The sequence below is a fragment of the Ciconia boyciana genome, chromosome 2 (assembly GCF_034638445.1).
Source record: "Ciconia boyciana chromosome 2, ASM3463844v1, whole genome shotgun sequence".
Taxonomy (NCBI): domain Eukaryota; kingdom Metazoa; phylum Chordata; class Aves; order Ciconiiformes; family Ciconiidae; genus Ciconia; species Ciconia boyciana.
The window spans coordinates 112,370,263-112,395,861 of NC_132935.1; the positions used below are offsets into that span (position 1 = coordinate 112,370,263).

At 39.8% G+C, this 25,599-nt stretch overlaps 1 protein-coding gene across 1 annotated transcript; it reads left to right on the forward strand.

Moving 5' to 3' along the window:
- Positions 1-14: 14 nt before the first annotated feature.
- LOC140648109 (mediator of RNA polymerase II transcription subunit 1-like) lies at positions 15-25,348 on the forward strand. Its single transcript, XM_072853568.1, has 17 exons — positions 15-145; positions 4,365-4,466; positions 12,259-12,362; positions 13,458-13,542; positions 13,911-13,965; positions 14,422-14,554; positions 15,690-15,718; positions 18,005-18,076; positions 18,171-18,245; positions 19,452-19,522; positions 20,328-20,393; positions 20,879-20,987; positions 21,704-21,828; positions 22,188-22,300; positions 24,058-24,253; positions 24,592-24,687; positions 25,129-25,348. The coding sequence occupies exons 3-17, from the start codon at positions 12,291-12,293 to the stop codon at positions 25,239-25,241; spliced, it is 1,410 nt and encodes a 469-aa protein (XP_072709669.1). The 5' UTR covers positions 15-145; positions 4,365-4,466; positions 12,259-12,290; the 3' UTR covers positions 25,242-25,348.
- Positions 25,349-25,599: the final 251 nt, after the last annotated feature.

Consider the following 25,599-nt stretch of genomic DNA (forward strand, 5'->3'; position numbering starts at 1 on the left):
GCGCCGCGCCGGCGGCCGCCGCAGAGGCAGGAGCGTCACCGGGCGCGGCCCCGCCCCTCTCCCCGCGCGGGGGAGGCAGTCAGGCGCCGGGAGGCGCACGCGCAGTGCTTGCGCGGCCGCGCGCGGCAGAGGCGGGGCGGGGCGGGTGAGAGGAGCGGGCGCGCGCGGCGGGGCAGGGGCCAGGCCGCTGGTGCGCGCGGGCGGAACCCGCTTCCGGAAGGAGGGGGGGCAGTCGGGAGGCAGCTGCTTCCGGCAGAGCGCGCGCGGGGCGCCGGGTCGGGTGGTGGCGCGGGGCCCCGCCCAGGAGGGGCGGTGGGGCGGGGCGGGGCCGGGCCGTGGGGCGGGGCGGCGCGGGGCGGGGCGGGGCGGGTGGCGGCGGCTTGGGCAGCCGTTGGGGCAGCCGTTGGCTGCGGCGGCGGCGGTGGGTAACGGCCCGGGCGGAAAGCTGCCTTTTCCCTGCGGAGCCAACTTCCGAGACCTAGCTCGGGGCCTGTTCCAGGCAGCAGCTGCTGTCCCAAGCGGGGGACGGGCCCCCTGCCTAGGTCAGCCCGGTTTGGGGGCTGTGTCCAGCTCATCCCAGCGGCGCGTTAACTCGGGAGCCTAATGGTGGCAGAGTGCCTGCTCCTCCGCCTTTGTTTCAGCCGAATCTTTTAAGCGAGGCAGTGAGACAAGCATCGTAGCTTCATATCCGCTCCTCCTTCCCTCCCCAGCTAATCCCTAACGTGGCGAATAGATGAGGCATGTTCTGCCGTGGTAAGGAGATAAGTTCCTGACATCTGCCGCCAGATTTATAAACACAATTATTTTTAGTGGTGAAAGCAGAACATGAGCTTTCCTCAAGGGACAAGTACAAGCTGAGGAAACGTTTAATATACTGAGTTTAAGAAGAATTATCACTGGCGAAGGGAACATGAAGCACTGAGATTGTTAGGGGTTTTTTTTATAGTCATGGACCGCTCCATGCATGAAGGGTTTTATAGATGCCAAACAAAATGGGGAGATATGAGAGGAGAATTTCCATGTTCATAACAAGAATTCAAATAATAATGATGATGCCTTCATAACTGTATCTTTCACTGTTAAATCATTGACTTAAATGGGAGCTTTGTGTAAACACAGCATGATTTAAACTCATAATGCAAGTGATGGAATGGAACCTAAGCATAATATAGAAATTGACTGCTCAGTATGTGTTTTTGTTTTATCAGGCTGTAACCATTCAGGGACGACACGAATTGTTTTGACCCCTCCCCTCTTCCTCACAATTACTTGGCTGAAGGTAGTTTCAAAGTTTGGAATTTCCAGTTTTTATCACCTCAGCTGGAAATCTTCGACCTCAATGTTTGCATCATGCAGCCATTGTGCCCTATTTGCAAAGCAGGAGCACTTTAAAATCTTCTTTGTTGTTCTCTGTGCTCAGTTTTCTGCAGTTTCTGACATCTTGGACATTTAGCCAGTGTTTAGTCCATCTCCCTCTCGGATTTAATTTCATTGGCCTCACATTTTGGCTTGAGCTAATTTTTGCATATTCCACAGAGTCTGAGAAACTGATAGCAATAAAGGAGTAAGCCAGATGCAGTTCATTCTGATTAAAATACCAAAATACGTTCATTTACATAAAGAAATGTTGGATTCTGTTAAATGGAGGGGGAAAAGGGGGGGGAAGCTGGTAACACTGAGTCAACAGAACAGCCAAAATAAGACACAAAACATTTTGGATATTTCATGACAGGGAAAAATTTGCATGCTAGCTATGATTAGCTTTTTCATGAGACCATGAAAATGTTGGAAGAGTCTTAGCGTGGCCCTGTACACATATTGATTCAGAAATCCTGGCCCAACTTCTGCAGTCCTTTGAGTATCTATATACTGTATTGCTTCGTATTCCAGAACCCTTCTGTTGGAAGTGGCTGAGTCATAGTTAAGGTATCATTAATACTGTAGTCTGCAGCCATTCAATATTTCCTAGTGCACAGAGAAGCCAAGAATAGGATGTTAATTTTGCCTCCACTGATTATTCCCTCTCTTCAACACCTGCATTCAATCATGCCCTGAAATCACACAGTTTTAAAGATCCTTAATTGCAGAAAAGGTGTCACTGGTGGTTGACCAAATGCACATGCAGTCATTCCTATTCTCCCTTTCTTGTTCCCTTCATCTTTTCTTGCCAGTAATCATACCCCTTCCCTTCACATTGTGTGGGAGGGGAGGGAACGGAAGCTCCATTGCTGAAGTCAACCAAGTCTTTGTATTGATTTTCATAGCAGTTTGGATCATGCCTAAAAAGTATCAAAGACATTCTTTTGGTCATTAGTGCTATGGTTCAGATCAGGAGCGCACCTCTGAAACTAAGCTCTTGATTGTCCTGATTTACTCTGCTTTGATTTGCATTGTAGTGTGGTCTTGGAACAGGCAAACTGGATTTGTGTAGGGTAGGACACTGAGATGGACTGCAGGAGTGTGCCTCAGGCACTTCCACTGCTAATGGGCATTCCATCTGGGACCAGACTAGAGCTAGTCCAGAACAACCTCGCCCCTGTAATACATCTAGTGTGGTTGCCAGGACCTTGATACCAACTGTTTCACTCTATGGAAATGCCCCTTTTGCACCACGCTGCTTGTTAATGGACATGGCCTTTGTCCCTTTGATCTCCCTTTAGAGCTATCTTGTTTAAGACAACAAATGTCATTTTATTTTGAATTTTTGCCCCATGGCCCAAGCTGCATATCATAATGCAATAAAACCCAGTTTATAGTATACCCCTCACCCTCTGTTTGTGAAATGTCCCCTGGCACCTTGCCTAAACCAAGTGGAAAAAATGAGCTCTTTAACCCCAAACTAACAGAAATAGTTCCATGAAAACGCATTACATTAATAATTCCTATTCAACTCCTAGCAAGTGACCATAGTGAGAGCATTTCTGTAGCACCCGTGACGTTTTAGGGTGTGACTCTGGCTCCTCAGTGTAAGAGAGCACCTGGTCAGAGGAGAGTAGGTATTGCAACTATTCCACTCCATTGATTGCGCAGCAACTTAGGGATGGGCAGCTCAAGGTAGCAACAAGTTTGAATTACTCACTGCTCTCTGGTGTTTAAATGCTATAGCAGGCACCTAAAACCATATAGACAGTGTAGTAGACATTTGCAATGTTGCCCTAAGGATGTATGTAGTGATTGTCCTTTGTTATGTATTAGCATATGTGCCAGTACAGCTCTGCATGTAAAATACTTGCAGAGAAAAATTACAAAGTGTAATTAAGCAGAGATGTAATTAATTGTGTGCTAGTAGTATTTGCATTAGATACCATAATACAACTAAGAAATCAACTGATACTGACAAGAATTTAATTTATTTTAAAAAGCTAAAGATAACGGTGGACATGTCAGACAAAACATGTCGGAATCTTTGGGAAAAACACTGATGTGCAACTTCCTTTCCCAGGGAACAAAAAATACTTGTTCCCTTTACTTTAGCATACATTTTATAGCACAGAATATATGTCTAAAGTATGCATAATTTAACACTGTAATTTTATCTTAGATTTCTGTTGACATGAATGAATGAACCAGGTTCTTTCGAAAACCACCTTATCACACATAAAACATCTATTCTTCCTTCAAGATCTCAGTAAATCTTCCAGGGTGAGAGAGACTTCATTTTTCTAAGGGACAAAATAGAAAGGGAACACAACCACTTACTAGTTTTCGAGGGCACCCTCCTATTTCAGCCCAGAATCGATTAGTCTGGCATCTGCTGGGTCTGTGGGCCTTTGTGTTGTCAAGTATTGCTGAACTGAAATCAATACAGGGAGGTAGGATTTCCTGGTATTATGGGTAATTTCTTCTCTTTTATGCTGGTGGCACAACTGTATTAGAATTTATTAGACAACTTTTTATTACCAATGCATAAGGACACATGAAATGTATTTGTGATTTAATGGAGTTTCTAAGTAGCAGGAGTGAAGGAAAGAAACTACCCAGCTCAAATCCACTGTGTATTCTGGGGAGAATCATGCCCCCAACAAAAGGAAAGAGCTAGAAGCTTTCACCTGCCTCCAGTTTGTACCAGTTGTGAGAAAATATAAGTAACAATGAGTGAAGAATATGGTAAGCTATTGCTTGGCTAATTATCAACATACTCGTACTTCCCAAGTTTGTAAGTCTGTGTGCTTTTGTGTGTGCTTGTATAAGGGATAGTCAGGTTTTAGGGACATACTACACTTGAGGTATATAACTGGCATGCCCAAGTGCAGACTTGGTACGTGGCTCCCACTTTACGCAACAGAGAGTGACGGCTGCCTTCAGAGGGCGGTGCATGTATTGGGGGGTTGAATCTCCCTCTGAGTGTGCCTGTTTCTCTCCAGAAACTAGCAGGAGAATCTGATGTGATGAAGCTTATTTTGGTGCCTGCTGTGAGGCAGTACAACTCCAGGTCTCAGGGGACAGCCTACTGGATTAGGATTCAGGTAATTTTAATTCTACTCTGTGCTGGTTTTGGCTGGGATAGGGTTAATTTTCTTCATAGTAGCTAGTATGGGGCTATGTTTTGGATTTGTGCTGAAAACAGTGTTGATAACACAGGGATGTTTTTGTTACAGCTGAGCAGTGCTTACACAGAGTCAAGGCCTTCTCTGCTTCTCACACCACCCCACCAGCGAGTAGGCTGGGGGTGCACAAGAAGCTGGGAGGGGACACAGCTGGGACAGCTGACCCCAGCTGACCAAAGGGATATCCCATACCATATGACAACATGCTCAGTATATAAAGCTAGGGGAAGAAGGAGGAAGGGGGGACGTTTGGAGTGATGGTGTTTGTCTTCCCAAGTAACTGTTATGTGTGATGGAGCCCTGCTTTCCTGGAGATGGCTGAACACCTGCTTGCCGGTGGGAAGTGGTGAATGAATTCCTTGTTTTGCTTTGCTTGCACACGTGGCTTTTGCTTTACCTGTTAAACTGTCTTTATTTCAACCCACAAGTTTTCTCACTTTTACTCTTCTAATTCTCTCCCCCATCCCACTGAGGGGGGAGTGGGCGAGCGGCTGCATGGTGCTTTTTTGCCGGCTGGGGTTGAACCACGACATACTCTCATACAGTGTCACTAATCTGCTCTGATCTTGGCCAGTCCCCTGTCTGTCCATTTCCCATCCCTTTTATATTTAGAGGTTAAGCTCTACAAGGTAGGAATAGTCTTTCTTTCTCTGTGCTTTTGCAGCACATACAACCCAAGGAATACTTTTGTGATGTGCACAGATAAATATCAGCTATTCTCAAAATGAAGCAATCCAGTCTGGATTCTGAACGTTACAAATCAACACATACACACAAAGGTTGTGTGGGCAGTTGCTCCTACTACTCTTGCTCAATGCAAGGACATCTTAATCTGGCAGCTGACAGAGGAGCTTCCCATCATCTGTGACTGCCTCCAAAGCTGTCACACGTGTCCCTCCTACACTTGCAAACAGATACATACTTCCTAAAAACAAGATAGTGGGATTACTGTAATAAACTGTTGGGTAATGAGATACTTGCATTTGCTTAGCTCTATTAGCTGTCCAAATGACATTATTCTCAGTACTCCATCTGAGCTAGTCATGGTGCTTAGCACTCATAGCTTTCTTACAATTTTGAAAAGATAATCCATCCTCTAATGCTTTGTGCCTATAGAGAAAGTGCAGTGAAGTGACTTAAATAACAATGAATCCAAGAGTAATAATAAGTTTGCAGTAATTCAACTTGTCATTCAACAGAGCTAGGAGAAATTACATTGTTCTAGTAGGTGACTAGGAATCTGGAAATCAGAGATTTGAGGGTTACAGCACACTTGGTTTATATTAGAATAGACAGAAACATTATTAGGAACACAGTTAAGGAATTACCAAATGTCTAAAAATATATAGGCACTAAAATGTATAATACAATGTTTATTGCATGTATTTATAACAAGTCTTCATAGTTTAAGTAGTTTTGGTTTTAAAACATAAGATATGAAAAACAGTATCAAATTGCTTAACCAACATAGAATGATGTAAAATATGTAGTTTATATGGAGTACCTGTCTACATGGCACTGGTGTAACATCTTTAACTGGCATTTGTTGAGATTGAGATCCTTTACGGTATTGTCTTTCCTGAAAAATGTGTCCTTCCCACATACTATTTTACTGAAATCAGTATTTGCCACTGAGTGCTGTTTCTTTTTTAGTCTGCATGTTATATAACATATATCCTTCAATCAGAACACTTAAGCCTAACAATCATCTCCAAACCAATATTGGTTTAAAATGGCTCAAAGAAGACCTAGAGTAATTTCGCTTTTCTGTAATGAAAATAACACAAAAAATATTGTAAAAATATGTTTTCTAATCTTAGAATTGTCTATATAATTATTTCTCTCATCTTTTCCTTTTTAGATCTTTTTTGTTTTCCATAGAATTCCTTTTCTATTGTTCCTGTTTTTCATATTTTATATGGTTTCACACTTACTTCAAGGTCTTTACAGCCTTTCCTCTTGTGTTTCTCTAGTAAATTTCCCCATCTCTTTCCTTCTTTCTTTAAAGGTTTCCTTCTTACTTCTGATGGGAATGTGCTATAGTGGAGTCAGGTAAACTGCAGTTTGGTTTCTACTTCTGCGGCTGTGGCCAGCTTCAGGAGTCACTTCCTCTCCCCATCCCCCTGTTTCCCAATTTGGAAAAACGAGATAATTAAGCTAGCCTCCTGTGTGGTTAGCTTTGAGACATACTGGTGGAAAGCTCCTTTAAGCACAATTATTCTCTTTCTCTATTTCACCTCTTCTCTACCTCAGTTACCTCCGCAACGCTCATTATGATTTTCAGCTCCTCAACTAACTCTTAGCTCCCATTCTTCTCCCTGCCCCCCACTTCTAACAGTAACATTTTCCATGTGGACCTTCAACATATGGTTATTTACTTATTCTGCAGATTATGTGCCCACTGCATTCATTTTGTCTCTATCTTGAAGAAGAGCTGTTGCAGCTCTTAAGTGATGGGTTCCATTGATTTCAGCTGACTGATGTCTGCAAAGAACATGAATTATGGTGCAACACCTGATTTTAGTTATAAAAATGATCAAAAGAGTCTTAGAAAGATGAGAGATGTGGGATAAGCAACAAATGTTCAGTTATGAACACCAGTTATGGTGTCCTATGAAACCTGGTAAAGGGAAAATGTGCACATGTGAAGCCAGCCCTCCCACGTTCATTCATGAAGTTATTTAAATCATGGTCACTTGTCCCTAGTACCTTTGGAAAAAGACTCAGACAACAAGTACTTGGAGATTATAATGCTAATGTCAAGCAGAAGTCAAATGTTAGCCACATCTTGACTATGCTCCAAGGAAAAGATATGCCCCATCAGTGTCAATGCATTTCTACATCCATGACCATTTGCTACGAACCTATTTTTTTTATGTCTGTCTATACAGCCTTTGGCATTGGAGGATCTTAATCACTTTCAGTGAAGGAGTAGGAAACAGTCAAAGCCTGCCAGTGTTAAGTGCCTCAGACTACAGTGCCAGAAGTGCTATTCACTAAGTTGTGAAGTAAAACTGGTTCAGTCTATATGGCTGTAGTGAAATAAAATGCAGACACCAACATTCTGACGTTACTCTCAGGGACAAAATATTTACACCCCATAACTGTGGAGATGATGTAGAGAGTGAAGGAAAGATGACAAAACATATTGTAGTATTTATGGGTTGTAAAGCCATAAACTATAGACCGTATCAGACTAGGCTATGGTTCATAAAAGCTAAGCAGCACTGGGTTTAGCCTACCTTAGATGGAAGAGCAGCTAGGATAGATAAAGGAATTGTTTGAATGCTCACCATTTTTGATAAACACTGATTCTTGTTCCAATGTCATGCCCATTTTATAGCTGTATCACTGCTGATCACTCTAAAATCCCATGGCACTTTGTGAAAGAACAGAATATTACCTCTGATCTCCTGACCAGGTATCAATTCAGATAATCACAGTGACACCTCTTACATATCCTGCAGTTCTGACTGGAACCACTGGTTTTCACTGACCGCTCCAGGCCCCAATTCTGTGTTTAGACTTACTGTGGGCTGTTATGTAGCTGCTGTTTTCTCTGATCAACAGTTCAGCTGAGGGCTTCTGGAAAGATGCAATTCCAAGAAAGTGCTGGAAGCAGGCCAGTGAAGCTATTGCTGGTGATTTATTTTGATTTTTATTCTTCAGATTAAAAAAATCAAGACTGGATGTAAGATTAATAGAAAAAAGCAACCCCCAGCCCCCCAAAAGAAACCAGAAACAAACAAATACACCAATGTTGCACTGAAAATGGAATTCCTGGAATCTTTTCCAAACTGCTAGCACTAAAATGTATCAACAGTATGCAAAGTTTTCCCTTGCTCTGTATTAAGTGTAGAGTATCTTCACGGAAACAAATAGTTTACTTGAATTCATGCAAAAATATGAATCGAAAATACATTGATCCTTTCTCAGAAAAACAAAGTACCAATTCAATAAAATGGAAAAATTGTCAGAAATGGAAGAACTATGAAATTACAAAAATGTTATTTTCATATGAATCACAATGCTCCCAGGGCATGCATTGTGAAGCACATTATGGAGTCAGGAATTTAGCAAGATGCAGAAAACCATGACAAAAATAAACAAAGTAGTAATAGTAATGAATTTCTCAAAAGGTCCCTAAAGAAGCATACCAGTTTTAACCCTTGAAAAGGGAATAAGATAACCTCAAATTATTTGAGAGTAAGAGAAGATTTCCTCTGGGGACAACTTATTTTGTAACTGTGCACATGAAAGTTTCTTTCAGCAGCAGTTTTTGCTGAACACACAAAGAGTAATCTAGAGTAGGTGGGCATGCAGGATTCATGCAGTAATTCCTATTATCTTTTATACTGACGATAATGCTTGGCCAGTTGCTTTTTTTTTTTTTAATGAACTGACCCAGTTAAACGTTTGTGTATCTAATATGCCTGAGATGCTATAATTAGAACATTTTTAATTATTCAACACTCTTAACTCTTCTCTTGAGTGTGGTAATTTGATACGACAGTGCTGAATACTGGAACACCACCTTGATCCGAGGAGCTTTCTAACAATGCTTAAGCTGCTGTTTCTCATGTATGATCTTAGTCAATGTTACAATTTTATGTAGGTATGAAGGCTACTACTTGTCTTGGAATATTTGTCTTGTTATGAAAATCTGGCACTATCCCTATCCTGGAAAAATGATGCAAATTCATCTACCTAAATACATACATTTGAGCACAATGGAAAAGGTTATTTTGTGTTTAAAAATTAAAGTGAATTTTAGGCTTACCAGCCATGCTGGACTGTGACTACTTAAACTTTAATTCCTCTGTTTATTTGCAGAACAGCTATTGTGCAGACAAGGTAAGCAGTGGCATGTTTCCCTCCATTATTTTGGAAGTGTTCTCTTCAAGAGGGTCAGCAAATAATTTACTTTTCTGCTTATTCAGGACATGATCAAACCACTGGAGTCAGTATCAAGATCACAGAGACTCCAAGGAGCTCTGGATCAGGGCAAACATTTATGAAAATCACCACAAAAATATTAAACATTACCAAATTGTGGTATGTCGTATGTGCACACACCCATGCACAGGATCTGGACTGAGGCAACCTACTTACTTTACATGGACCATAGTGCACATTCTTGCCCAGCAGAAAACATTTCAATACATTGTTCAAGCAAACCTAAGCTAAAATGCCTCTCCAGAAATGCTGAAAACATGTTTTTAAATGAATACACCAAGTCACAGGTAAAGCTCATGATTATACCTATAGTCACTTCTAATATCAGTTTTAAAAATAAATGAATATCCAATAGCATAAGCCAAGCTAATAATTTTAGGGAAGTGTGATCTACCACAAGTGTGGAATTACATCATCAATTACATCATGATCACCTTTCACCTCCTCTGTAAAAGCTGAAATGCAAACATATTTAACTCTTTCAGCTGCATTGACTTTCCCTAAGTATTATGCTTGACACCTGTCTGTTTGGAGACAAATACCGCTTTTTGGCACATACCTTATTCTTCTCCTTGGATTCCTAAGTCCATACGTAGTTTTATCTGTAATCTTAGTGAGGCCACTGGACTATTTACTTTCTACTCAGGTACCTACATACAAGTCCAAGATCATCTCCTTTATGTGTTATGAGGCTATTTCAGGCACTGCAGCATGACTGATGACAGCTGAAAACAGGAAGTATGCTGTAGGACATCTTGAAACACTCACACAGGGTTTATGTAGGAGACATGCTCTTCTTGCTGTAGACCTGGCATTCCCTGGTGACCAAGTCTCAAGCTAGTGCCTATACAAAGGTCCAGGATTAAACCTTGAACCTCACACTGCCATTGTACACTGATTCCTATGCACAGGGAGACTAGCAGCAGGAGGTGGTCACAAAAGGATGCACAAATGCAATACAAACATTGTAATAGCTATAGTCTTTTAGTCTTTTTTTTTTTTTTCCCCTTTCACCCCGAGCTAGACTAAAAGCTCCTTTATGGAGTGCTTCCCTATTTTGCTGAGTGATTGTTGCTATCATACCTTCCCCTGCCTTTCTCCCCCAGTTAAACATTTTTTTCCTGAGAGTGCTACACCTTCTGAAAAGATGGGGACACGTATTATAGCTTCTCCTTAGGACTTAAATGTGGAAGAGCATGATAGGATGTCTCACCCCTTCTAAAAATTAGCAGAGTTGAGAGGTGATGTTGCTGTACTTATCAACCTTCTCAAGTTCAAACACTAACCCCTGGGGACCAGTTTTGTGAGGGAGCAAGCCTTCTGCCTTGCACAGCACCTGTGGGTGCTGTGGTGCAGGTGCTACAAGTAGGAGCTCTGGTTTCTTGTGGTGTGGATGGAGATGGAGGTACAGGGTGTGTTGCAGCCCTCCTGTAGGCATCAAGGCATGGGTGAGTGGGAACATTAGTGGGGGCATGTTCCCCAGTAGTAGTGCTTGCACAAGTTGGTTGGGGTCCACTGCTTCCCCTTTCTCCAGCTGGTTGAGGTGGCTTGCTTTATAGGGGACTGTGGTTTCTGCTCTCCATCCTCCCAGCAGGAGGAAGATGCTGCCAGTCTGCACTTAAAACTCCTGCTTGGTGTATGCAAAGGGTATAGAGGTCCCTCTCCTAGTCTGACTCCTTCCCCCCCTGCAGTGCTGCTAGCTCAAAGGGGACAATTCTCTGTGGCTGTTGTGCCCTCTAGGTCAAAGCAGCACTTTTGTGATGTTTTTTCTGGTGCTAAGGGTCAGAGCAGACTGGGTGACATGTTGCAGGGAATCAATTTCCTCTTATTAATCAGTCTGGAGTCTTCCTGCCTGCCTCAGGCTGTGGTATTAGGAAGTTTACTCCAGGTTTATTCCTGATGGAATTAGTGGTTATGGATGCACCACATCTCAGCAAAAAACTTTCTTTGAGCCTCTGGATTCTGTGTAAGGCCAGAAAGCATATTTATTAGGAGACTGATGATGGGCCGAAAATGTTCCTTCTCCTGGCCCCTTTCTCCTTCCTTGCCGTCCCAATGAGAAAAAAAAAGTCGCAACTCTGCATTGAGATTATCCCTCCACAAAATCACAGAATGGTTTGGGTTGGAAGGGACCTTTAAAGGTCATCTAGTCCAACACCCCTGCAATGAGCAGGGACATCTTCAACTAAATCAGGTTGCTCAGAGCCCCATCCAGCCTGACCTTGAATGTTTCCAGGGATGGGGCATCTACCAGCTCTCTGTTCCAGTGTTTCACCACCCTCATTGTAAAAAAATTATATCTAATTTTTTATCTAATTTTTAGCTAATTTTTTGTCTAGCTAATTTTTTAGCTAATCAAAATTAGCTCTAATAAGTTCTAGGTGGGTGTAGAAATCTGGATGCCTGAAACCCATGGCAAGGCCTTGGTATTTATTAAGAATACACATATGAGATTATGCATAGGTAAAGGAAGCCTAGTTGTTTAACAAGCTGAAGATTGGGCTGCATCTCTGTATTTAATATTGAGAATACTTGCCTATACAAACTCTCCCCTCACCCTTTTTCTGTCAGAAGTCTTACAGAAATTAGATATTTGTATGCAAAATTCAACTCAAACAATTTTTTTCTGCCTCCTCTTTTGAACCATAACACCTAATGACCTTAGCAAGTCTTTATATTTTTCCTCCTCCAACCTTTCTGGTTGCCAATGTAAATACATGCAATTATATTTAGAACATTTTGACATGTTTTTCAGGTGCTGTGACAGCTATTTCTACAAATGCTTTAATGGAACAGTTGCATTTAAAATACCAACAAAAACCATGGACTGAAACTCTGAAACTTGTCCATTTTTGCATGGTAAGAATCGCAGATTAGGTGAGAGAAGGATATGTGGTGTAAGAGCAGGTTGCCAAGATGGTTCAAAAACTGCTTGACTTTAAAAAAAACAAAAAAAAACCCCAAAACCTGGTGCCTATTATAGCCTGGTTCCTGATTTTTCTTACAACAGTGGATAAAAAGTTTCCTGCATGATTTTAACACTTTAGAGGTTGTTTCTTGCATTATTTTAACTCTTCAGGAGTTAGCTCTGATTGTCTAATACTTTAGGTTATTTTTCCATTAATTATCATTAGCACATTCATAGTATGTAAAGACAATTTCTTGCCCATAGGACTGGGAGAAAAGACTGTTTTTCAGAAACTAGCCTGAAACCTGCTATCTAGACTCTCCTGCTGTGGTACACCTTAAGTCATTCCATGCTTCCCGCCCTTCCAGTAGCTAATTATATTTAAGAATCATCTTTGTAAAAAGCAGATTAGCACAACTGCTGTGAGCTTGGTATAAAAAGTCCCATTTGTTTCCATGCTTCTTTTTATTAATGCTTAACTAAAGCCTTACTCTGAAAAGAATGTCCTGAGTTTGAAAATAGTGAAAACTTTTCAGCAGTGGATGTTCTTTGTGAATTGAAGTGTGAAGTATGAGAATTTTTCAGACAAGAGCTAGAAGAAAAGCTGGAAGAGTTTGCTTGCTACTTAAGTTAATATCTTCAGCTGGAACTTGCACCCTGAGTCTAACCAAGTACACCTGTGGTGCTTACTGATGTCTCCTTTTCACTCAGGCAGATTCCTCCTAAAATAAAAATCTAAGTATTTTCTTAGTTGATCTCTAGTGTCATGGTGAAATTAGCTGACATAGCTTGTGTTCAGCTCAAAAGAAAAGGGAATGGAAAGCTGCTCCCTGCTCCAAAGGCCTCTGATATATAATTACTGCTCAATAGGGTCTTCACAAATGCATTCAGTGCTGCCATTTTAGAGGTGGCTACAATCACAGGTCATTTCTATGTGTTTTGTTGAACTGGGCATCGGTGTTCTCTCTCTCACATGTGATGATATTCCTCTTTCGCTAGTAATTTAAGGAGTCTTTCTCTGTCTCTTGTTTTCACAAATGTGCTAGGATAAGCCACTTCCACGGCCTGTCAGTAGTGCTCCAGATGGTCCATTGCTCTCTTGCATGGAGAAGATACAGAGGACATTAAATGGTAATGAGCTGTCAGATAACTCTAAGTGTATTTTTAAATATTCTATGGAAACTACCCATCCTTCTCTGTTGGTGATGGTCTGCACAAAGGGGTCAAATGTACAAACACAGGGGTGGATTTGACACAAGAGACTTGTGACTCATCTTTGGCCTAAGCCTTCAGGCTATAGCTATTCTCAAAGTCTGAGAATAAGCTCTATCCAGCACAGCACTCGTTAATCATAGGGTAATAGCTGTCATTAATAACAAGAAGTCATGCAAGAGACACTATTTTCTCATTACCTAAATCATACCCTTTAAAGCAGGATAATACTGGTTCTACTTTGTGATCATTGCAGCCTGATTAAATAACGTTTCTGTTTTTTGCAGCTAAATCTTTGTTTTCTGTGATGAACAGATTGGAATCTTTATCCAAACAAAAAGGGTAAGTTTGTTTATGAATAAATGCAAATGAACAAGCATGGCCCCAAGTCCAGTGAGGAATACCATCTGGATGGCTTGTCAACAATATTTTTTTTTTTTAAGCTCAGTGTTCTAATGTGTATTACTTGGAATGGGCATAACTGCCTATTTTGATTAGCCCTTTGTGGAGGAAGTTGTTGGGTGAAGAGAGGGCATGCATGCCTAGGTCCCAAAGCTACAGTCTGAGGTAAACAGTTTTCAGCAAACCAACATGATAATGCTAAGAGCAGAGCACAAATGTATTGCCTGGTTGGATAGTTTTCAGAAGATGAGCCAAGGAAGAGTTATTTTTGAAGCATCCCTGGCGTCTCTTCCCACGACTAAGTAAACTATACTCATTTCCTTTCTTCATGTGACAGAATTTTTAGATATACAAGCCTTTTTTTTTTTTTTCTTTTCCTCTTTCCCCTCTCCTCAGGCTTAATGCTCATGTTAGCCCCAGTGGGACTGCCTGCTACATAACATCAGACATGTTTTATATAGAAGTTCAGCTGGAGAAGGATGGAAAGGTGATAGATGTAAAGTTGGCTCACCTTGGAGAAGCTCCTGTGGTAAAGTTAATTTTCTCTGTCTCTCACCTCCCTGTAGTCTCCCTGTAGTCTCTGGCCTCCAGCTGGCATGTCAGAAAGTCTTTGGCTTCCTTTTGGTCTTGTCACACCTGCCAGCCTGTGCATGACACTAGCTACCTCTTTATCTCTGAATCTCTTCAGAGATTTATCTCTGAAGAGATGACGCTAGCTGCCTCTGAATCTCTCACCTAAACTTACAACTTGGTTACAGATATTACATTCTGTAGCACTAAATATTAAGGTAAAACTCATCTGACATGTTCACCTTCCAATAATTTTGTAGTACCCTGCACAAATATTTGTATTCTCATACTTCAGTGTTATCAATATACAGTAAATAACAGGGTTTTAAAATATTTTCCTACCAAGGTGTACTGCAATATATATTCCCAATGGATGTCTTGGAGCTGTTACCAGAGATTCTGTTTTTCCTTCTGCCTTCTTTAGGAGTATGTGCATTCCTACGAATGGGGATGTTTTTCTTGCAAAATTTCTCTTTAAAATATTGGCAAAATATCACTCTGCAGTTCACACACCATGTTCTGCGGTTGCTCAGTGTTACAGACAATCCTTCAGATCAAAGATATAACAACAAGCTGTTGGGGGGGGGGGGAGCATAAACTCTGATTTTTATCAGTAAGTACCCAAATTGTTACATTAATTTGGCGTTAATTTAGTCCCTTTTTTCAGTTGCAGTCAGCCCAGGAATTTCAAATTGTTCTGTTTAACCAGCACAGGGCTGTTGCTCAGTGAGTGCTGGACAATATTATTAGGATCGAAATGCATATCTAGAGAATTATAGCATAGTAACTGCCAATAAAAAAAAAACTGGCAAAGATGCAATTTTTTTCCTGGAAAGAATTTGTCAACAAACTATTTCTGTTAATTTTATCCTCTTCCACAGACCTTTTGTTCTTCTAATTATTATATTAATATTATGTTTTAACTATTGTAATGTTAGTCTGTTTTTTGTTGGTTGGGTTTTTTTTTTTAAGCTAACCATTCAGCTAATTCAAAGTAAAGTGGAACAATCTGATCATTACCAGTGAAATGCTTTTAAGAGATGTTTCATAAAGGATGGTAAGAAACACAAAACTCATCTCTCTTATTCCTGTAGGTTTGTGATGACTTGGTGCAGCATCTAAGGTAAAGAATCATGTGCAAGTCCCTCGTTGAATGGAAAGGAATTCCTGAGTCTTGTGTTTCTCTGAATTTTGTGGAAAAGCCAAGGCTAGAATGGTTTCAGTGTAAAAACTGAAGAAAATAAAGGAAAAAAAAAGAAAAAAGCAAGAATCAGAAAACAATAATATGAATCCAGAAAACAGAAGAACTGACACCTTTTTGGATTTTATTTTATGCGGGAAGTTGGTTCCAGTGCTCCATATGGGAGGTTGGTGGTGTAACTGTTATTACCCACTTCCAATTTGTAAATTCAAGGCTAAAACCACAGCAAATATAATTTCGAAAAGATACTCAGGCATTACTTATTTCTCAAGTCATTCCATTGAAAACAGCTAAATTGCATCCGCTTCAATGGAGCAAGGGGAAAGAATAATCCCCAATACATTGGCTCTAGCTGCCAGTTGAATGCAGCCTTTGAATACTGGCATTTGTGTTGATTGCAAGAATTATACAACTACGTGGACCCATAATTTTGGAAATGGACGGATGATGACAACTCAGAACCGGCAGTTTTACAGATCCAAACTAGATACTACTTTTCCCCTTCTCCTTCTATCAAATACTAAATAGTCTTTGTATTGTCCTTATGCAAATGTCTTAACTACATGTCCTTCAGGTTTCTGTCACAGCAATGAAAGCAAGGTGATATCACATGGCCTGTTTTTCTTTGCAAATGTCTAGGAGGAGATGTTACTTTAATTTTCTCATGTAGCAGCAGGGCACTATATATATAAATATTTTTTTAATATACCATATTTTGTTCTGTCTGAATAGTAGCTGTTCCAGGTCAGGCCACCACCTTAAAACTCCATTTAGAAGTTCTCCAGCCAATGTGATCAAGGTTCCAAGTTTTACTAATAATGAGTATATTTAAGAAATTAGATTCTTACTTAAATATCTTGGCAGAACAGTTGAAAGGGAAGGTGAAGAGAAAAAGAATAATCTTTGACCTTGCATATTTAATTTCTCTTCTATGTGGACCAGTAATGCATCATCGGTTTTTCCAGCCCTCTCTTTCCTCAGAAATGAAGTTATATTAGCTTTATGGGTGTAAACAGCTATGTCTTAAAGCTTTAACTTGCATTTTCCTAGGTTTTTGCCTCCCAGTGATGTTAACTGCCAGCAGTTTGGCTCTGAGTGATGGCATATAGTTACCATTGGCACTGTGGGTACTACTTGTCTGCCTTCCTGTTTTTGTTAGGATTTGGCACCAAGTGCAAGTATCCCTTCTACACCTCTTGGTGTAGTATTTTATTTGGTTGTAAGGTGGTTTGTTATATGTGTAATGTTTCCTGTGAGTCTCAAAGTAACTACAAAATCATTATGAACCAGCCAGCGAATGCATAGGCTGGTGCTGTGTCTGTGCCTGTAGCTGCATGCCTGCTTCCCTCCCTTTTCCCTGCTTCCCCACTAGTCCAGTTGGAAAGAGTCATGGAAGAGCTGAGTGACTTGTTTAGGTTTCTGTGTGGAAAGGATTTGTCCCGATGTGAAAGTCCAGGCAGGCTTATTTGGTCTCTCTGCTGATCCACACTGCAGCCACATTTGCACAGAAAGGGAAGGTATGTCTTCTTGAGTACAGCTCTGTGTGACTGCAGCACTAGACAGTTTAGTAAGGCTTGTAAAATCCACTTAAAATCCACTTAAGCAGGTGAGTAAATACATGGTGAGTTACCTTGGAGCTCTGCTTGGACTATCACAGCTAGTCAGAATCTGCAGGAATTCTGGGTTTTGAGCAGTCTGAACCATTCCTTCACAACCTTATGCAAGCCACTCGTCCCCTGTTCTTTTTTTGACTGATGTATCTGTCAATTGTATTTAAGATCTGTCTCTCTCACAGGGTGCTGTGAAGTACAATATTAATACAATCCTTGATATTTTGATGAAAAGAACAACGTACAAGTGCATTGTATTAGGGAAGTGTTACTACATGACTGGCTTTATTGGAACATGAGAAAAAGTGCTTTGCAGATGATGATCTGTCAAATTTGTGTATCATGCATATCTGTTGCTTTCAGTAGTGCATATTTAACCAGTGTCAGCTATAATTACATTGCTTTTTGCAACAGAGCCAAGGATTCACATTTCCTGGTATCTTCTAAGAAAATTTAAAAGCAGTACTGCTACTTGCCAGATCTGATAAGGAGGGAGCCTATGTCACTCTGAAATGGTGCTTTTTCTAGCAAGTTAGGTATAAAAGACTTATTATTCATCTCATTTAGTAGCGTGATAGCAATTGTTTCTTTCTGGTAGGATGAAGAACTATGATGCCTTTGGAAAGATTCTAGAAGATCTGTCAAATCTGTATCAAATTCCAGGAAACAGGTTGCAACTAGTTTTTACTTGAAAAACTTTTAAAATCCATAGCCTAGCTTTTGTTTACTTACAAAAATAATAATTTGTCTTCTCTCTCTTCCAGTGAAATGAAAGCTAAGGGATACCTTGCTTTGCAGGCCCTTGAAAAAGATCTTTATTCAATGTCTCTTCTAGACAGGTAACTTGAAGTCTACCTCTTTCTCCCTTTCCCTCCACCTCCACCCCTTCATTTCACTAAAAACAAAGTTAACTGATCTAATTATAGAGCAGGATGTGGAAGGCTAATGAGTTTTCTCCCACTGGAAAGCTTGAAGCCTTTCTGCAGTTTGCCAACCCCAGGCACGCCAAACAAGACGATCTACTGAACTCCTGTGCTTTATCTAAGAGGCTTGCTGGGAAACTGGTTGGTTGCAGAGCTTGGGTGTGTGTGCATGTGACCACCCACTAGGAGCAAACAGTGCATCTGAAAGTCAGCAGTCATGTTTAGATCTCCCTGTGGCAGAAGTAAAACATACCTTTTTGGGGTCCTGCTGTTTGGGATATCTCATTTTGTGCTCGGGTTTTAGATCAGGAGTAGCGGGTGCTAGCTTTCCTCCTATCCTTCTTTTTCTCATTTCTCCTTTCAAAGAGCAGGATTACAGACAGATGGGGAACAGATTTTCCTAAACCCTCTGGTAATTTTACAATGATTTTCATTCTTTTCAGAAAATCAGAGTTGAGGGCAGTGCTTACCTTCTGGATTTTTGAAGCATCTTTTCTGATATCTTGCCTATTAAGTACTCTCGGCAAGCATGGCCTTCTGTAACTTGAAACACACTCTTGGCTTATTTTTGTACAGCGTTCCCTTATGAAGCATACTAACTCCATGAACAAATATACTATAACCTTGCCGATCACTGATATCTCAGTAAATATTATTTATGAGTTAAATAAATAGATTATTCATCCCATCTATGATAATAAGTCAATGCACTGCAGAGTTTTAATACACAGCTATGTAATTGTACGGCTGTATGTATTTAGCAGTACAATCACATTTGAGGTTAGAGATTGGTTCTGTTTGAGTTAGTTTATCCAGGTTATTTCCTCACTCTTTGCTCAACCTGCCACTCCAATATTTTTGTCCCCCTTCATTTCTGGTAAATAGCACATCAAATTGCAAAGTGAAACAGCTCAGATACAGGGTTGAAACTGGAAGCCCAAGTCTTAGGAGTAATGCATGAGTGGAATAATGGTGTTTTGCAAGCTGTCATAACAAATGGAGACACAATCTACTTCCAAGAAAGCATCGTCTCCCTTTGATTAAGGGTACAAATTATCCTTTACATTAGCCTAGCTAGCACTGCAACTCAGGAAACACTAATCAAGATGTGTTTTGATCTAGAACACAGGATGTAAACAGAGTTACTGAAGTACTTCATGGAAAAGTAGGACACCTGGTGCCAAGAACCGGAGGTGATTTTTTTTTTTTTCTTTTCTTTCTTCATGGATTCAAAGAATTGTAATAAAAAACCCTACTGAGTTGATCTTTGCTTACAGTAAAGATCCTCTATTATAAATAAAACATGCTGTAGGGACTTACTGTGTCTGTATTCTCAGATAGTGTACAGACATACAGAAGGAGAAAATACAAAGAGACCAGGTGGTTTATCAGCTACTGCAACATTGACTTTGCAGCAGCCTAAAAGCAAAGCCAGCAATATTCTGAGGTTATGTGGGAAACCATAGCTGGGGAGTAGCCATGAGATGACAGCGGTAGTAGCTGAGATAATGTCATGTTGCTTAAAAGGCAAATAGTCAGTTGATATGGTTTTTTGCTCATTTACACTGTCAGAAGTGAGCTTTAACTGTAAATGTGTTATAGTTCATAAAAGTACTTCTAATACATGCTACCATAATTCTATTGCACAGCTTGATGTGAGTGTCCCTTATGCAAGTATTACAACTTTCCCTTCTATTTTAGACTAGTCACTGAAAGCTAGCAGTTCAGCAAGTATTTTTAAGGCTGAACAACAGGTTATTGTGCAAGAGATAGACATCTTTGAAAAGATTAGATTAAGTTTCTAATGACTTTATACAGTGAGGATTTAGCTGTTAAATGCTGTGATTTGAACAGATACTGTAATTAGAGATGTACTCTTATGAGGAATCCCCTTCTGCCCATTTACACTGCTTGTTTTTTTCCCCCCTTTGTGTCAAGATGTCTAAAATATTTCCTCTATTGACATGTGTAGTAACTTTTTTTTTTTAAATTCCTCAGGAACTCCTATGAACATTGAATTTTACATTTCTCCCTATCAAGTTTTGGAAGCAGAACTAAATCCTGGTAAAGCTAGAAAAGCTGAAATAACTAATGTGATAACTTTTTCAGCACTACCTGTTTCATTAAGCAAAGTTCATTAATGAAACTCAGAAATCAGATTTAAAATTCTAATTTAGCAGAATGATCTATGTGATGCACTTTAGCACAATTATAACGTACATCCAGAAACTACTTTCCCATTTCTTGGCTGTTGACCCAAATTGAAGTGAGAGTGATATCAAACAAAATAACCACCTAGCCAGCATGAGAATGACTGGTGGTTGCTTGATCTGTTTCATGGCATGTCCCAAAAGCAGCTATGGCTACTATCACCATTAGGCAACTTTGGCATTTTGGGGGTGGTCTGTGCAGGCTTCTCCTTGCTGCCCAAGCCATTGTGGCTGTCAGCTAGACCTGACCTTTAAAAGACCTTACATTGCATGTTTTCTATGCACAGAATTAATCTACACTGACATGAGGAAAATAATGCAGTTCTCTTTCTCCCTCAGATTCCCAGGTATGTGGAACAAAAACAGTTGTAACTGTCGAAGGCACAGATACGCTCCACAAACTTCCTCTTTCTCCACTGCTTGTAGATTGTCAAGCTGGAGAGGACAGGTGAGGCTCTGGACACTTCTCCATACAGAAATGAATTTACAAGTCATTGGCACTAACCTCAGCATAACTTACATTTAGCCCCTGCTAAAACAGGAAGCTCTGTTTTATTGATGGCATTATGCTCCATAGCTATACCTTCTATAACCTGTGGCTTTTACAGTTTTCCCAAATTGACTTTAAAGTTATTGTGTTAATATTTAACTGTGTCAATTGTATTGAACTATGGATTTATTCATAGATTTGAAGCCAGAACAAGCCACTAGAACAGTATCACTTAACTTCCTAGTAGTCAACAAGCAACTTCTGCATAGTTTCAGAATAACTAAAGCATATATTGAGGGATATTACACCTTAACTATACAAAATAGTTTGTCATCCCACCATGGATAGTGACACCTCTCTACTTCAGTGCTAGGCTGAAGGGAAAGTCTGAAGTCATTCTCCAAAATACATCACTATAGAACGATCTATAGCAAACACCCTTGTGCACTAGTCCTCAGTTTCTGGTGGCTCAGTTTTCCATTCTACCAGTGTTCACATTAACCTTGTTTTAAAATGTTAAAGTCTATAGTTGTGTTTATGAAGCAAAACTTTTCTCAAGACAGAAAAAGTATGGAACATAGTAAACTGCTCGGGACCTGATAGTGGCCTTGCACTAAGAGTCCTTGTTATGTCAATTTCTGTAACAAGCTTTCATTCTGACTTTTTTTTCCCAGCAACCCTACTTTTTTGCCACTGACTGATGAAGTCAGCATGGATTTGCCAGCTTTTTTTTGTTTGAAGTTTCACCAGCCTATTCCTATGTCCTCATCCAGTATTGAAGAGATACAGAGGCTCACAGGCACGTTATAATTATTTTTAAGACTAAGTACCTCTGTGACTATGCATTGCTTATTTGCTTTTTATTTCCCTGCATTAACGTTGTAAGAGGAAAAACTGGTTTCTGGGGCAGAATGTGTCCTGTTCTATCAGCCCAAGTGTAACATTTTAGCAATCAGTGCAAAACACAAAAGTTCTAAGAGATATGACAATTACAGGCAAAGCTGTTAAACACTCTACCTCAAATTCCCATTAGCAAAAAAGGGAATAAGAAAGGAGATTAATGTTTTTGTCTTTTCAAAACATTGGTTTTGTTTTTAATATTATCTTTCATGTACAGTCATAACCTAAATGATAATAAAAAAAATCACCTGGTTTCAGGAATTCAGATTACTGGCTTGAAACTAGCTCCTCTATATGAGCTGATTGTTCAGTCTACCCTTAAAGAAAAATGCAGTGAAGAGTTGTCTACACATAAATCCTGTTTCTTTGTGGTGAGTATAGTGTGCATTTGACACACACTCTGCCCTTGTGCAAGATATATACTGAATTATATTTCCCATAAGCAAGCAATGCAGACTTCCCAGAATCCCAACAGTATTTAAATGCTCTTTAGGAAATAGTTCAAGTTATTTACAAAAGAATATTAGACCCTTTCAAGTAAGTGAGCTTCTCATCCTCATTAAACACTGTGTGCATGGCTGCTGAAGTCATACTAATTTGCCTGTGTGTAACCCAAATATTTACTCTTCTAAAAATTGCTCAGAACTTTAACATTAATGCCTTAAAAAGAAGGAAACTTTTTGACTGGTGTGAGGAGCAAGTCCCAAGATGGTACTTACCTAGATTTTTGAAGGTCTTTATCATGCTGCATGTCACGCTGTTTTAACGAAAAAGATTTCTTGATTAGATACCACTGAGAATACAGATTCCTTTTAAAAGGGACTGGCAGGAAGAAAAGTGTAAAGTGTTACAACAGCAATGTCAATTACTATCTAGAGCCATGGTTGTTTAACTGTAGATGGCTTCCCTGTTCATAACTGTTTTGTTAAAAAATATTTAATTTAGGCTGCATTAGATGTAGAGGAAAAGTTTTAGAACAGAAAATGGTGGCTAAGATGCTTTCTGCCAGACTTATATACAGGGCAACTACAAGACAAGGTTCAAAGATCTACTTTTTTTGCTAGGAAACATTAATTTTGCAATTCATGGCAACAAAAGAAGAGGGCACTTCTTTCTCTTCTACTAGCAGTGTTAGCAGAGCCCATTGCCTACATAGTTCTTGGACTTTGAGGTGGTGCTACAGAAGGTAGTAGTAAATTTACACCATGCTAAAATAAGGTTTAGCAAAGCTCTCCTCTACAAAACCCCTAAGATGGGATGAATTTTTCATTTCCATTAGATACACATGAAAGGCTCTGTAACTCTTCAGCAAATCCCTAAAATATTAGGACTTGCTGGGAGATGGTTTTGCTTCTGAGTTTAACGATTTTATTTCTAGGAATAAATTACTAAATTAAATTCTAACCTTGAAAGGAATGTAGGAGAAACCCTTTTCCTCCATGAACACAGGAGGAAAAGTTCTTTTATTCTGCTCTTCAGCTTTTCTTAATGTAGACCCTGCTAATTAACTGCCCTGCCCTTTTCTTAAGGTAACAGTTCCCATTTGGCATCCTGAAGTAGATAAGACAATATTGCACTTCTAGTTTTGTCATAGAATCACTGTCAAGATGGACAGGTGGCAAATTTTTCTTACTATCTCCTCTTCTCCTCTTCAAATGAATCATCAGGAGATATTCTAGCCAAACATGCTTCTCCAAAGAAAGCAGTAGTGATGGAGGGAGGAACAACACATGATGCCCTGAAGGGATTTCAGGCAAAACTGCTATTGCATTTGTACAACTGTCAAGCAGCACTACTATGATATTCTTCCGAGAGAAGGTCTTGGTTGTTAACATTTCTAGTCTACAGGGCTCTTAAGAGTAGCTGGAAGAATTGGTGGCACTTGAACTCCTGACCACTTGGCTCTGTGTATATTTGCCTAATTTGGATGCATTTGGGAGGGAGAGTGGATCTCATTTAGCTTCCTCGAAGGATTATATTTCTACTGAAATGCAGAGAGACATGATGGGCATGCTAGAAGTGTGTCTTCCAGAATTATTTTTGCTGTCAGATTGTGCAGTTGCCTGATAACATCAAACTTTACTTGCTTGTTTTCAGTGCTTGAAATATCACCATATTTGTTGTTCAGTCTCTTCCAGATTGCCCAAAGCACTGTTACTTCATAAACAAGGGCTCAGAAAAATCACATTTAGCAGGAGCCTTGGTCAGTAAAATCCCATTTAGACATCCGAAGTGTGTGCCTGGCTTAATAGAGATTCTTCGACATCAAGTGGCATATAACACTCTTATTAGCAGCTGTGTCTCCGAGAAGCATATAAATGAAGGTAAATTGTGTGACTGGAAGTAATGGCAGAGTATTAGAGAGAAACTAGCTTCTAAGCTGGGTGTTAACAGATTTACTGCTCCCTTGCCAAAGCTGTCATTACTTTTGGAGTATTTTAAATTATAAAAACCCCTTAATTCTAATATTACACTCTATTGAATATTTTTTTTTAAAATCTCCTAGGCCTGACACTTCTATAAGCATAAACTAAGTTCCTAAAGTAATGGATAATAATTAGATTCTACTGTATCAGTATTTTTAAATTCTGGCATGTGATTCAGCTAAAAAGAGTCCCAGGTTCAATGGGTGGATAGCACTAAATACTAATTTTATTTCTAGATGATTCGGAACTGCTTTACTTTGAAGTGCTACCACACAAGAACACCAGCTTTTCCATCTTTTTCCTTCACCCTGTGAAAGAGAATTTAGCCTGTGGTACGTGTGGAATAATTGATACTGTCCCCTTTATTGGGCTGACCAGGGACTTGGTTCTATCTAGGCTCCTGCACTATGCTTCTTGGTTACAAATACATTCTAAGGGCTACTCACAATGGTGTGCAACCCATGAAAACCACAAAGTAGCACTTGTGTATAAATTGCTTACTAAGAAGTGTTCTGTATTCAGCATAAAACAGGAAGTAAATGCAAATATTCAAGTCCTATTCTGTCTTGGCCAGCAGTTAATTAATAAATTGTAATTTCTTCTATTTCTGATTTAAGTATATTAGGAAAAAGCAAGTCTTACGTAAAAGCACTGCTGCAGGCCCCTTCCCATTGACTTCAGTCTTACCTCTCTTGAAGCATCAGAATGAAAGGATGGTTTTCAATGTTTATAAAAATGTTTATTTTGAAATATTTATATTCTGTTTTTCTTAGTGATAATTGATGTTATAACCTCCAGAGAAGTCCAGTGTTGCCTTCATTTAAATCCTCAAGATCCAACTCTAAATTCTAGTCATGACTTTATAGCAAGAGCTGTGAAGCAGTAAGTAGTTTTATTTTATTTCTTAACAGTTGGAATGAACCTCAGATGTCCATTTAATGGAAATATCATGTGTGTTCACAATGCCATAAACTCAGCAACCAGAAAACTTCACTCTAGTAAATAGTTATAATAGTGAGAATAAGTTATTTTAGTGTCTTAAGTATCTCTTTCAAAAATTTTAAACATTAATAGTGATGGAAAGTGTTTCTTTCTAGTAGAAAGCATGTGGGGCAGGGAAATACTTTTGAATGAAGAGAGTTTTACCTTTTATAAAGATGCTTTTTTCTTTTGTAAACATGCTTTTCTAAAGACTCTAGCTGATGACAGTCTCATGACTGGTATAACTTAGAATAGCATGGAAA

Coding starts and splice junctions, on each gene's coding strand:
- LOC140648109 (XM_072853568.1), top strand. CDS start 12,291: ATGGAACAGTTGCATTTAAAATACCAACAAAAACCATGGACTGAAACT. Junction 13,543..13,910: donor GATACAGAGGACATTAAATG/GTAATGAGCTGT, acceptor TGTTTTTTGCAG/CTAAATCTTTGTTTTCTGTG. Junction 24,688..25,128: donor GAAAGAGAATTTAGCCTGTG/GTACGTGTGGAA, acceptor TGTTTTTCTTAG/TGATAATTGATGTTATAACC.